This window comes from Tamandua tetradactyla, chromosome X, assembly GCF_023851605.1.
Source record: "Tamandua tetradactyla isolate mTamTet1 chromosome X, mTamTet1.pri, whole genome shotgun sequence".
NCBI lineage: Eukaryota > Metazoa > Chordata > Mammalia > Pilosa > Myrmecophagidae > Tamandua > Tamandua tetradactyla.
Genome location: NC_135353.1, coordinates 115752793 through 115766112, shown reverse-complemented (window position 1 = coordinate 115766112; position 13320 = coordinate 115752793). Strand labels below are relative to the sequence as shown.

The 13320-nt window shown below is 37.5% G+C and overlaps 1 protein-coding gene across 28 annotated transcripts in view; it reads right to left on the bottom strand.

Annotated features, from left to right (window-relative positions):
- The window catches only part of HUWE1 (HECT, UBA and WWE domain containing E3 ubiquitin protein ligase 1), a 172318-nt gene that overhangs the window by 69586 nt on the left and 89412 nt on the right, over window positions 1-13320 (bottom strand). For all 28 annotated transcript variants that reach the window (XM_077146786.1, XM_077146806.1, XM_077146803.1 and 25 more), the window contains 4 exons: window positions 5436-5542; window positions 5046-5223; window positions 4068-4159; window positions 260-471 (listed from right to left, as the gene is read on the bottom strand). In XM_077146786.1, coding sequence (XP_077002901.1) covers window positions 260-471; window positions 4068-4159; window positions 5046-5223; window positions 5436-5542 — 589 coding nt within the window. The remainder of the gene's footprint in view (window positions 1-259; window positions 472-4067; window positions 4160-5045; window positions 5224-5435; window positions 5543-13320) is intronic.

The following is a 13320-nucleotide window of genomic DNA, read 5'->3' as shown; positions in this document are numbered from 1 at the left end:
CATAGAATTCCAAATCAACATGGGGTATAAAGTAAATCAATCCTCTGTGGAAAGCCTACCAAACTGATATAATAATATAATTTCACAACTAGCTTTTAAGAAAGACAGCTTGCTAAGGTAAACAATACCACTAAATGTCAAAGCACAAATGATACCGAATATCAAAGAAAGAAAAATTAGACTCTCAGGGGTCTAGTTTAAATAATCTAATCCAACCCTCTCACTTTCATAGATGAGAACCTGTCTTCTGAACACTTACTGCTGATTAGGTTCAGTTTCATTCTGCTGGGTAGAATTAAAGCTCTGCATGGCCTGTACTTCCTCTTCTTCCTCATCTTCACTAGAAGCCTCTTCTGCAGCATGATTAGACCTCGGAGGAGGTGCAGTGGCAGTGCCATCTGCCTTCTGGATCGATGGTTTCTGACAGATGTATTTAGGATCTCTGCCAAGATTACAGATTTCTTCAAGTAACTGAAAGGCACAGGAAACAAGATCATTTATGGTTAATTATAGAAGTAGGGAGGGGGATGACTGAGATTTTTTAAGCATTTTTTAGGTACTGTGCATTTGCCACAATCCTTTATATACATGTTGTACATACCACTTCTGGAAGGTAGTCATTAATCCCACTTTACAATCAACGGAACTGAAGTTCTGTGAAGTTACATAACTTGTTCAGGGTCACAGGTTGTTAAGTGACTGACAAACTTATTTAACAACAGGTCCTAATTCATAAGTACCAGGAACTTACATACTAGTTTCAATAATCCTAAAAGGAAACTGGCAGGGGTAGTAAATGTGAAAAAAATAAACAAAAAGGAAAAACAAGACAGGTAATATGGTTTTACTATCAGAAGCTAAACTATGGCTACAAATTAATATCATAAATAATGACACATAATAAATGAGAAAGCAATACTTAGAAGTTTACATTAAATGCAGGAACTGTTTTTATAGGGAAAATAATTCTCAATCTGAAAAAGCTGAAATTCTGAAAAGAACACAACAACGTGCATTAAAGTAACTTTTTTTCCACAAAGGATCAACCAAAGGATATGGAGAAAATGAGGCAGAAACAATGCTCTTAAAGACATAGTCCAAGAATCAATAATCTGAGGCCCGCCTGGATCAAGATGGTAGAGTGAGAAGCTTGGGGGCTCCAACTCCCAACAGAAACTATAAATAACCAGCAAGAACTGGCAGAAATCTTTCTCAAAGCTCCAGAAAACAAAGGATCAGAGTAACAGGGCAAGCACTGAATGATGAAAAAGGCAACTTAAAAGTGTTAGAATCTTGTGGCACCCTGGCTAGCCCCTCCTCCATCCTCTTGCCTGCTTGACATAAAGCCAGCCAACACCCCCAATGCTAATTCCAGGTCCCAGTACTAGAGAGAGCAGAATGAACAGTCGTACATATACTGGGAAAAATTTGTCTCATGGAACTCTGAAGGACTGAAGAGCATGCTCATCCCATGCTTGTCATGACAGAACTTGACTTGCACGTAGAAAGCAACTCATAGAGCTCTCCTTCAGAAAGCTGTGGGACAGTATTCAAGTTGCAGCTGCCTGGGGCAAGGCACTGATGGCTGTAGGATATACAGTGTAGTACTGAGGACCATAGGATACTGTTTCCCAGGAAAAAGGGGACATCCATATCCATGCAAACAGGGGAATTCCTAGGGCCACATGAGCATGCCCAAGATAAGACCAATGGGCAGAAGGGACCAGGGAGGCTCCTGTATTTTGGCCTCTATCTGTTCTCTAACTCACTGTAAAGATAAGCTCTGAAGGAGAGCAGTTGCACAGGTCAATGTGCACAGACTGGGAAAGGTACTTCTGTTTTGTTTTGCTATTAGCTCCTGGCATTCAAGGAAAGCTCTGTCATAATATTAGCTGGATACAAGATTAAGGAACAGATGCCCCAGAGACTAAATTCTAGCAATATCATATTAAAATACGCAAATGTCCAGGTTTCAACAAGAGATCAGAAAAAATACAAACAGAAAGAGATGGGTTAGGCAAAGGAGTAGAGCAAAGCATTAAAAAAGAAAAATGCGGCAGACCAGAAGAAGACACATCAAACAAAGACTAAAAAAAAAGGCCCTAAATAAGTTCAAAGAGTTAATGGAAAACAACAGATGAACATAAAGATAATATCAATAGAGAGACGGAAATTATAAAAAGGAACCAAACACAGCCAAAGAATACAATAATGGTAATTAACAGTTCCCCAGAGGGGTTTTCAACAGCAGACTGGAACTGGCAGAAGAAAAAAATCAGTGAATTTGAAGGTAAAACTGAAATCATGCACTCTTCTGAATAGAAAGAATGAAGAAAAGTGAACAGAGCCCGAGAAACCTGTGGGACACCATTAAACTTACCAATATACACATTGTTGGAGTCCCAAAAGAAGAAGACAGGGGCAGAAAGAATTAAAAAAAAAAAAAAAAGTTGAAAAACTCCCAAATTTAATGAAAGACATGAATATATACATCCAAAAAGCACAACAAACTAGAAACAGGATAAACCCAAATAGAGCTCCTATACTGCCAAGTTATAATCAAACTGTCAAATGACAATAGAGAATTCTGGGAATGTTGCAAGAGAAACATGTCACATTCAAGCAAGCCTCAATAAGATAAAGTGCCAATTTCTCACCGGAAACCATAGAGACAAGAAGGCAGAGGGATGACATACTTAAAAGCACTAAAAGGAAATAACTGCCAACAAGAATTCTATATCTGACAAAACTGTCAAAAATGAGGGAGAGATTCTCAGATAAACAAAAGCTGAGGGAGTTTGTCATCACTAGACTGATCCTACAAGAGACAAGAAACAGGGTTCTGTACCTTGAAAGGAAAGGACACTAGAGAATAGATAAAAGTTGCAGGAAGAAAGAAAGACCACCAATAAGAGTAATGACATGGGTAAATATAAAGGCCACTACTACTGTATTTTTGGTTGGTAACATCACATTTTACTTCCTATAAGATCTAATAGGCAAATGCATAAAACGTAATGATAAATCAGTGGTTTAGGACTTATAACATATAAACATGTAATTTGTGACAAGAACTACATAAAGGTGGGGTGGGGGCAGAGGAGTATAGGAAACATAGTTTGTGTATACTGTTGAAATTAAGGTGGTATCAAAGCAAATGATACTGTTATAGATTTAGGATGTTAAAGTTAAGCTGAATGATGAACACAAAGAAAACATCAAATATGCAAGTTTATAAAGCTAGAAAGTAGTACTGGCTGCCAGGGGCAAGTGTATGGGGAGTTAATGATCGCAGTGAATGGCATGTTTCGGAGTGATTGGGATGGAAACATTTATATTGCATGCAAGTTCCAACATGAAAAAAATAAAAGAAACTAAAGTGATAATGACAATTGAATGAAGTATGTGATCTTGGATGGGATCTAATAAGGGAGGACAAAGGCTCAGAAGGACATTATTGGGCTGGGGTTCCAGGTGAATGAGAAGTGGACGGTTGAGGGTCTGGTGCTACAGTTGGAAGATTTGCAAATGCTAACACATTCCTGTGTCAGGAACATCACCATTTGTCAGTTATTGTGAATATGTGTGTTTTAAGCAATAAGATTCAGATGGTCAGACTTTTCTAGGCAGTCTTTGTGATGCATTTCCTGTGCGGTGATTCTTCTGAAAATAGAGTGGCTCTAACCACTGTGAGGAGCCCAAATAAAAATAAATCCCCTCCCTGCCTCAAAAAAAGAGGACACTATTGGGATATATGAAAAAATTGGAATATAGACCATAAGCTTTCTATTAATGCTAAATTTAAGAACTTGATAACTACATTTCAGGTGGTTATGTAAGTTAATACAATTGTTCTTAGGAAATGTAAATGGCAGTATTAAGTACTTGAAGAAGCATGATGCATACAACCAATACTTAAGTGTTCAGAGCATGGATTGATAAATAGATCGACAGATAGAATGGTAAACTTAAAAAAAGGTCAATGATCCCCAGTAAGCCAAACGTTTTTTCTAAAACTTCCCTTTGCTGCTCTCTCAAGCCCGTGGTTACAGCCTATTACTTCTCACCTTGATGATTGCAGTTGTTGCATCCGTTTTGAGAGTAGGCTGATGTCTCATGAGCTCATCCACAGCACTGCCCAGATTGGATGCAGTATCCCCTTAAAGTAAGAAATGAACTGTTATAAACTGAAGGAAATAGAGCCTGAGCCCTTTTGTGTGCCAATAAAAAGTGGGAAGAAGAAACTGAGTTGGTTGTTGTGATTTTCTAATGCCAAGCTTTCTCAAGTGAACTCACACCAACCCTCACCTCCCAAATGACTAGATGGGATAGGCAAGAAATTTCAATCAGTCTAGTAGGAATATTCTAATGTAACCATGTGTGCTGCATTTTTTTCTACCCTGGGAATGTCTAATGTAAAGGTCTAAACTAGTAGTGTAGAGTAAATTGAGTTGTATTTCCTTAGCAGATGTGGTGCATATGTAAGAAAGAGAGAGGAAGAAGGAAAAAAAAACATTAACACTTTGGCTGCCCCAAAAAGGATGACAGTAGCTAGAATGGTACAATGGCGATCTGGAAGTACAAAGTACATTTTAGAGAACTGAAATCATTCCGAAGCCCTACCTTCTCATTAATAATTCCCTAATGATCTGGTCTCAAGTTGAGAAGGAAATCTATTCATTTAAAACTATTTTAGGGATTTGATGAGAACATTAACACCTCGGGACTTCAAATTTCTCACTGTCGTATACTAGATGGTAGACCTTGAAATCTGCTGCTCACAAATGCCCATTTCTCACCACCATCATGACAGTACATGTAACAGTAAACAGTTAAGAAGCATAGAAATATGAACAAAGAGACTAAGGCAAACATACTCCTTCTTATCAGAATTAGACTGTATAGTAATAATTCCTGTTAACTTAGCACACCTACTCAAATTTAGATGTAAGGTTTTTTTGCCAATTTGTGGCTTGATAATCATGAAATGTCTTGGCACAACAGTGAACAAATCATCAATTATAAAATAAATCCTGATGACTTACCAAGGGGATCAGAACTCCTCCTCCTCCGCATGGCTGGGAGGTAATCTGGAGACAGAAGAACTTTGAAGAGACGCTCAAAAGGCTGACACTGCACAAATGACTGAAGACCTCGGGCATTCAAGCAGAGTGCACTGAATACATTTGGAAGGGAGCCAAGGACTTCGCGAGTAGCAGGAACCTAGAAAGAAGATAAAGTGAGCTTGAAGTCTCCTAAAAGAGTTCAAGATACTGAGAGAATTTGGCCAGGGATTACAGTGAGAGATAGAAGGGATCTTGGCAACTGGGTCCCAGTTAGTTTCCATACTCCATACTGCATACAGAAGACAAGTTTGGGGGATGGTGGGGAATAGCACATGATTTATTCTTTAGAGAACAGCAAAAAAGACTCACATCTTTGATAAGCAGTGCATGCAGCATGACATCTGTTAATCCATTGTCCTGGAGTGAGGACAGCAGTGACGGTTCTTGAAACACAAACACAGTCACCACTTCAGTAGCTAAAAAAAAGATGAGGAAATATGGGAAATTGAGAGATTCCTCATAAACATTGAAAGCAACACTTTATAGGCTTTGAAATAAGTAGCACATACTCAATGTACAACAATTTAAATACTTGGGCTTACTATGAAATAAAAATTTCAAATCTTACTCCCCAGATTAACCACTATTAGGAATTTAGGGACTCCCCTTCAAGATTTCTATGGGGATATTTAAAATTTACATAAATGTGGATATAATGTTATGCAATTTTTAAAAAAACTTGTAATACACCATGTAATTTTCTTTCGCTATCACTACAACTCATTCATTTTTGAATGCCTGCTTAGTGCCCTACTAAAATACTGTGAATATAAACCACTCCCCTACTGTGAAAACTGATAAACCTAACTATACATCCTGCGATTATTAGCATAAGAGTCCTGAGGTATTTATCTGAACAATTTTGACAGTTATTATGGTGATGCCATAATTACTTTAATTTGAGGAAGCTGAGACAAAGAGAATATTAAGAGAATATTTTTACATTTCAAAAAGGCTATCCATTACCAATGACAACCTGTGGGATATTTAGGGGAAAAACAGATATAAATTGCTCCTACACCCTCATTCTGGTTAGGCGGACTAAATATTTAAACACTGAAAGATGGACAAGGTAATAGGAAAAGCTGCATTCTAGTACTAGCTCTGTTAATCTCATTAATTTTTGACAATATACTTTTAAATTAAAAGTAAAGACTACTACTAAAGCTATGGAACATGGTAAAACTCTATTCAAGAGGAAATAGTACAGGATTAGTATATTTATTACGGAGTAACCAAAAAAGCAGCTAGGAAAAATTAGTAGAAAAAAAGCAGAATTTAATGAAACTGAAAGAGAAAAGCACAAACAAGTAAAGCCAATTAATTGGCCCCCTGAAAACACTGATAAAATTAAAAAACTACAGGCAATGTTTAATGATGAAAAGAGGGCAAAAATATGTATTAGCAATGAGGAAGGATAATTAACTGTATACAGAACAAATAAATTCTTCTACAGCATGTATGGTATTAAGTGAAATGCATGCTTTTATAAGAAAATGTCATTAAAACTGACTCTCAAGAAATGATAGCAAAGTAGAACAGACCAATAATCATAACAATTTTTTTTCTTTTTTTTTTGGCATGGGCAGGCTCCAGGAATCGAACCCAGGTTTCTGGCATGGGAGGCAAGAATTGTGCCACTGACAACAACTTTTAAACATCAAAAAATCTAAATAATACATGATAGAGCCAGCTGGAGAGTGGCTGCTTTCCAGTCTACAATGAGGTCATTCCTTATAAAGGATGGGACCCAAGTGACAGCCCAACTCAAAGAGAGATTACAGTCACTTTAGCACTGAAATGGGCCTCAAAAGGTTATGTCTCTTGTTCATATATATTTTTAAGACTCCTAGAAAGTAGCTAATGGCTTCCTTGTTTTTTTCTAGTTAATGGGCTTAAAAGAGACATCACATTAAGGAATGCATCCTATGGGGCCTTTCATTATTGGGAATATATTGTCACTCAGACCTCGTGTATGGCAAAAAAAAGGTTCACATCTCAGCTCATACCAAGGAAGCTTATTTTATTGCCATAGCTGACCAACTTGTTCATATTTTTCAAACAAGCTGAGATATTATCCTTTGCTTTTGAATCAATGGGTCCAAAAGACTTCTAGTCATCGTAGCCCTCTGGATCTTAAAATCTGGGCTAAATGCTATAGCATTTGGATACCACTAACCCTAGCCCAAATCTTAGACTCCCAATGTGATCTTTGCACCCTGCCCTGCCACTGGGTCAGGGTCAATGGGTGAATATATTTCTCTGGCAAAATGATTTTATCAAGAAAGGGAAAAGACGACCCAGAGAATGGGAGAAAGTTAAATAACATATACAACGATGTTTCAACATAGAGAAATTATTAAGAACTCCTACAATTCAACAACACAGACTACCCAATTTAAAAATGGATAAAAAAATGTAAATAGACACTTTTCCAAAGAAGATATGCCATGGCCAATAAGCCATGAAAAGATGGTCAAAATCATTATAGCCATTAGGGAAACACAAATCAAACCCTCAAAGAGCTATCACGTCACACCAACTAGGATGGCTATTATTAAAAAAACAATAACAAAAAAAAAGAGGTACTGGCTATGATGTGGAGACTTTAGAACACTGTGCACTGCTGGAGGGAATGTAAAATGGTACAGACTTGTGGTTTGTCTGTTCCTCAGAAAGTTACCTGGCAATTCCATTCCTAGAATATATATACCTGAACGACTTGAAAATAGTCTCAAATAGTTTTACACCAATCTTTTTTTTAGCAACCCTGTTCACAAGAACAAAAATGTAAAAATAACACAAGTGTCCATCAATAGATTAATGGATGTCATGGTCAGGGACATGTGTCAACTTGGCCAAATTGTGGTACCTGTTTGTCTGGTTGGGCAAGTGCTGGCCTGTCTGTTGCAATGAGGACATTTCATAGAATTAGATCATGATCATGTCAGCTGCATCCACAGCTGATTCCATTTGTAATCAGCCAAAGGGGCGTGTCTCCTGCAATGAGTGACGCTTAATCTAATCACGGGAAGCCTTTTAAGGAGGATTCAGAAGAGACAGGTTCTATTTCTGCTTTGGCTGGAGAGCCTCTCCTGTGGAGTTCGTCCAGACCCTCCATTAGAGTCATCGGCTTCACAGCCTGCCCTGCGGATTTTGGACTCTGCATTCCCGTGGTCACGTGAGACTCTTTTATAAATTTTCTATCTGTGAGTGTTCCCTGTTGATTCTGTTTCTCTAGAGAACCCTAACTAATACAATGGATAAGCAAAATTTGGTGATACACACAATGGAATACTAGTTTTTGTAAAAAGGAATGAAGTTCTGATGCATGCTACAACATGGATGAACCATGAAGACATATGTTAAGTGAAATAAGCCAGATACTAAAAAGAAAATAATATAGAAAAATAATACATTTTCTATATATATAAATACGTAATATATATATAATTATATATATTCCACTTATATAAAATATATAGAAAAGGCAAATTCATAGAGATAGAAAGTAGATTAGAGAGGGGCTGGTAGGAAGGGGTAATTGGGAGTTACTGTTTAATAGGGAAAGAGTTTCTTTTTAAGGCAATGAAAAAATTTTGGAAATGGATGGTATTGATGACAGCACAACAATGTGATTGTAATTAATGATGCTAACTTGCACACTTAAAATGTCAAGTTTTATGTCACACTTTAACTTAATAAAAAAAATATTTAAATGAAACAGTGGCCCTTCTCTTTCCCTTTCTAGCCTTTAAACGTGATGCTCCTTTTCTATGAGTATCTGATACCCAAATAGAATCCCCCACTCACACAATGACACCTCTCTTTAAATATTTTGAGATTTCTTCACACACATACAGTTCAACCAAAGTATACAATCAATGGCTCACAATATCATCACACAGTTGTGTATTCATTACCATGATCATTTTTGGAACATCACTCCAGGAAAATAAAAAGAAAAAACTCATACATCCCATGCCCCTTACCCCTCCCTCTCATTGACCAATATTTCTATCTAATTTTTTAACCCATTATCCCCTCCTTTTTATTTTTTATTTCAGTTTTTTAACATATCTGTCCTTACTCTGGATAAAAGGAGCATAAGACACAAGGTTTTCATAATCACATGGCCACACTGTAAAAGCTATATTGTTATACAAGAATCAAGGCTACTGGAACACAGCTCAACAGTTTCAGGTACTTCCCTCCAGCCACCCCAATACACCATAAACTAAAAAGAGATATCTGTATCATGCATAAGAATAACCTCCAGGATAACCTCTTGACTGTTTGAAATCTCTCAGCCACTGAAACTTAACTTAATTTTATCTCATTTCTCTCTTCCTCCTTTCGGTCAAGGCTTTCCCATTCCCATTATGCTTCCCGGCTCATCCCGGCAGTCCTGTCTCACACTGCCAGGAAGATTTACATTCCTGGGAGTCATGTCCCACATAGGGAGGGAGGGCAGTGAGTTCACCTGCCGAGTTGGCTTAGAGAGAGGCCACATCTGAGCCACAAGAGGTTCTCTGGGAGTGACTCTATAAGTAGGTTTAGTTTAAAGATATCTCCTCTTTATGATACTGGTGCAATGCATGCTTGATTGGAACCAAGATCAAGAGCAGATAATAGATGGAGACTCACTGAAAATTGAGAGCCCTTGCCTTTCAAACAGACTATTCTGTATGTCACAAGAAAACTCTCTGCCGGTCTTTCCCAACAGGATGGTTTTGGAGGTTGGCTGACTGGAGGTCCCGCTTCGCAGGAAATAGAGCTTTTGCTGCTTTCCCGGTCCCACACTTACAAATGTATGGTTCCTTTCTGTGCTGGTTTGAAAGGATGTATGTACTCTTGAAAAGCCATGTTTTAATCAAAATCCCATTTCGTAAAGGCAGAATAATCCTTATTCAATACTGCATGCGTAAATCTGTAATTAGATCATCTCCCTGGAGATATAATCCAATCAAGAGTGGTAAGCTGCACTAAATGAGATGCGTCTCCACTCATTTGGGTGTGTCTTGATTGGTTTACTGGAGTTCTATAAAAGAGGAAACATTTTGGAGGATGGGAGATCTCTGAGAGAGCAGAGAAAAACATAGCTACAAGAAGCAGAGTCTACCAGCCAGTGAACTTTGGAGATGAAGAAGGAAAATGTCTCTCAGGGAGCTTCATGAAATAGGAAGCCAGGAGAGAAAGTTAGCAGATGATGCCATGTTCACCACGTGCCCTTCTAGCTGAGAGAGAAACCCTGACTATGTTTGCCATGTATCTTCTCACTTGAGAGTAACCCTGAATGTCATCGGCCTTCTTGAACCAAAGTATCTTTCTCTGGATGCCTTTGATTGGACATTTCTATAGACGTGTTTTAATTGGGACATTTTCTCGGCCTTAGAACTGTAAACTAGCAACTTATTATAATTCCCCTTTTAAAAAGCCATTCTGTTCCTGGTATATTGCATTCTGGCAGCTAGCAAACTAGAACACTTTCTTCCAAGAAGAAGGGAAGACCTTAATTAGTTCCCAACAACAACGTTCTCACATAGGATTCTTTCTAGCTCTGGATCCACCCTCTTATTGAGATATTAAATGAGAGCAGAATACAGATACTTGGAGGGCAATAACTGTAAATGTCATAATAATAAATGGTATCCATTTATCCATTTATTCAGGACGTTAAGGCCTCAAAATGTCTCTGCTTGGCCTGGATATGCTCATTTGGCTCACTCAAGGTACATTCTGGGATTCTTCCACTCCAACTCAATGCCAAACTGCTTGGGCTTTTTTTGATCGTAGCTGTGACCCCTACAAAAGTGACGGCCAAATCAGTGTACCCATTTGCCACTAGGAGTTATAGGGAAATTTCTTATGAGGAAGCTGTGGACAGACTCAATCCACAGAAGCAACCAACCATCATGACTCCTGGTAGACCGTAGAAACCAAATTGTATAATGAACACCTTAATGAGTCTTAAAGCTCTCTACTTGATATGACAGTTGGTAACAGTAGGAAGAAATTAACTACTGGCATTTCAGGGTGGAGAGTGTGCCTTAAAGGGGACTTCCTCCCATACTTCAGTTAATATAGGAAAAGATATCCAGAGTAGTTCAACAAATAAAATAATACAATCCCAATCAAACCTTCAACAGCCTTCTTTGCAGAAATAGAAGTCAATCATCAAATTCATATGGAAGAATAAAGGGTTCTGATTTATAAAATCATCTTGAACAAAGTTGGAAGAATCAAACTTTCTGATTATAAAACGTATTCAAAGCTACAGTAATTAAAACTGGCACAAGAAGAGACATATGGACCAACTGAATCAAAAATCAAACTTAAGAGTTCAGAAATAAACCCTCATCACATCAATGGTTAAATGATTTTTGAAAAGGATGCCAAATTCACTATATGGGGAAAGAAGTTTTTCAATGAATGATGCAGGGAAAACAGGATATTCCCATGAGAAAGACTGAAAGTATACTACTACCACACAACATACGTAAAAATTAACTCTATGAATCAAAGAACTAAATGGAAAAACCAAAATTTTAGAACTCCTAGAAGAAAACAGAGGGGGACATCCTCAAAACTTTTATATCAGGCAACTGTTTCCAAGACATTATACCAAAAACACGAGCAACAAAAGAACAAAGAGATAATAAATGGGACTACATCAAAATACCCAAAGGACAATAGCAAGAAAGTAAAAAGTCAAACAACAGAATCGGATAAAATACCTAGCAATAGTTTAATACCCAGAACACATAAAGAACTCCCAACAAGTCAAGAATAAAAATACAACAACTCAATTAAGAAATCAGTAAAGCACTTGAATGACATTTCTCCAAAGCAGACATACAAATAGACCAAAAGCATATGAGAAGATGCTCAACCTGATTAGTCGTTAGGGAAATGCAAAGGAAAATCACAAATGAGATATTATCTCACACCCACTATGTAAATAAATGTTGGTGAGAATGTAGAAAAATAGGAACTCATATATTGGTGTACAGTTCCTGTGAAAAAGTTTAGCAATTCTTTAGAAAGTTGACTATACAATTACTACATAACCCGGCAATGCTATTTCTACAAATACACTCAGAGAATTGAAAGCAGGGACGTGAAAACATAGCTCTATATAACAGATGCATTATAATAAATAGCAAAAAGGTAGAAGCAACCAAAGTGTCCATCAATGGATGAGTGGATAAACAAAAGGTGTTATATATACAGAAGTGAAGTACTGATGCATACTACAACATGGATGAATTTGGAACACATCATATCGAATGAAATAAGCCAGGCTCAGAAAGATAAATACTGTATGGTCTCATATATATGACATAATTACGATATGTAAATCTAGAATCAGATATGGGCTCCAGGGGCAGGGTACCAGAGTTGGGGTGGAGTTAATACTTAATGGGTAGAGCATTTCTGTTTGAGGCAATGGGAAAGTTTTGGCAATGAATGGTGTTGATGATAGCATGACATTGTGAATGTAATTAACATCACTGAATTGTACACTTAAAAGGTGTTAAAACGGTAAATTTTGTTTTGTGTATGGTTCCACAATAAAAAGTTTTACAAAACTTATAAACACATTATTTCTATAAGTTTTGTAACATATAACTATAAAACAAACATAACATATTAACTATAAAACAAATCGAACATATTAATTTTAAAACAAAACATAAGACAACCTTCAAGAGATTCCAAGAACCACAGAAATTTCTTTTCCTGGTCATCTCCTTCTGCCTGGAGTGAATGGCTCTCCACTATCATTCAGGGTGGTATAATAATAACTGCTGACCTACTTATTTTTGGTTGGCTTTGCAAATTTAGTCTCTCTTAGGTGCAAGTTTACAGGAAACTTGGGAGGTTGCCATGCTAATTCAAACATTTGGGAAGAATTATAAAGATCATCTGAATCAAATTTGGACTGCCGCTGACATTGTATTTAGTGCTCTAAGTTTTCAATTACTGCTTGTGCCCCTCATCCAACAGCCTCTGCCCCTGCCCCTGTCCCGCCCCCACCCCGGAAAAGGGCATGTGTCCTCTTACTGCTTTTAAACTTCCCCTTTAAAAAACACAACTGTGCACTCACTTCTCTGGGTTCTGGGCTTGATCCAAGAGACAGTCATCCTTCCTCACCCCTCACCTCGGGAATCACCATATGAGTAATAAATCT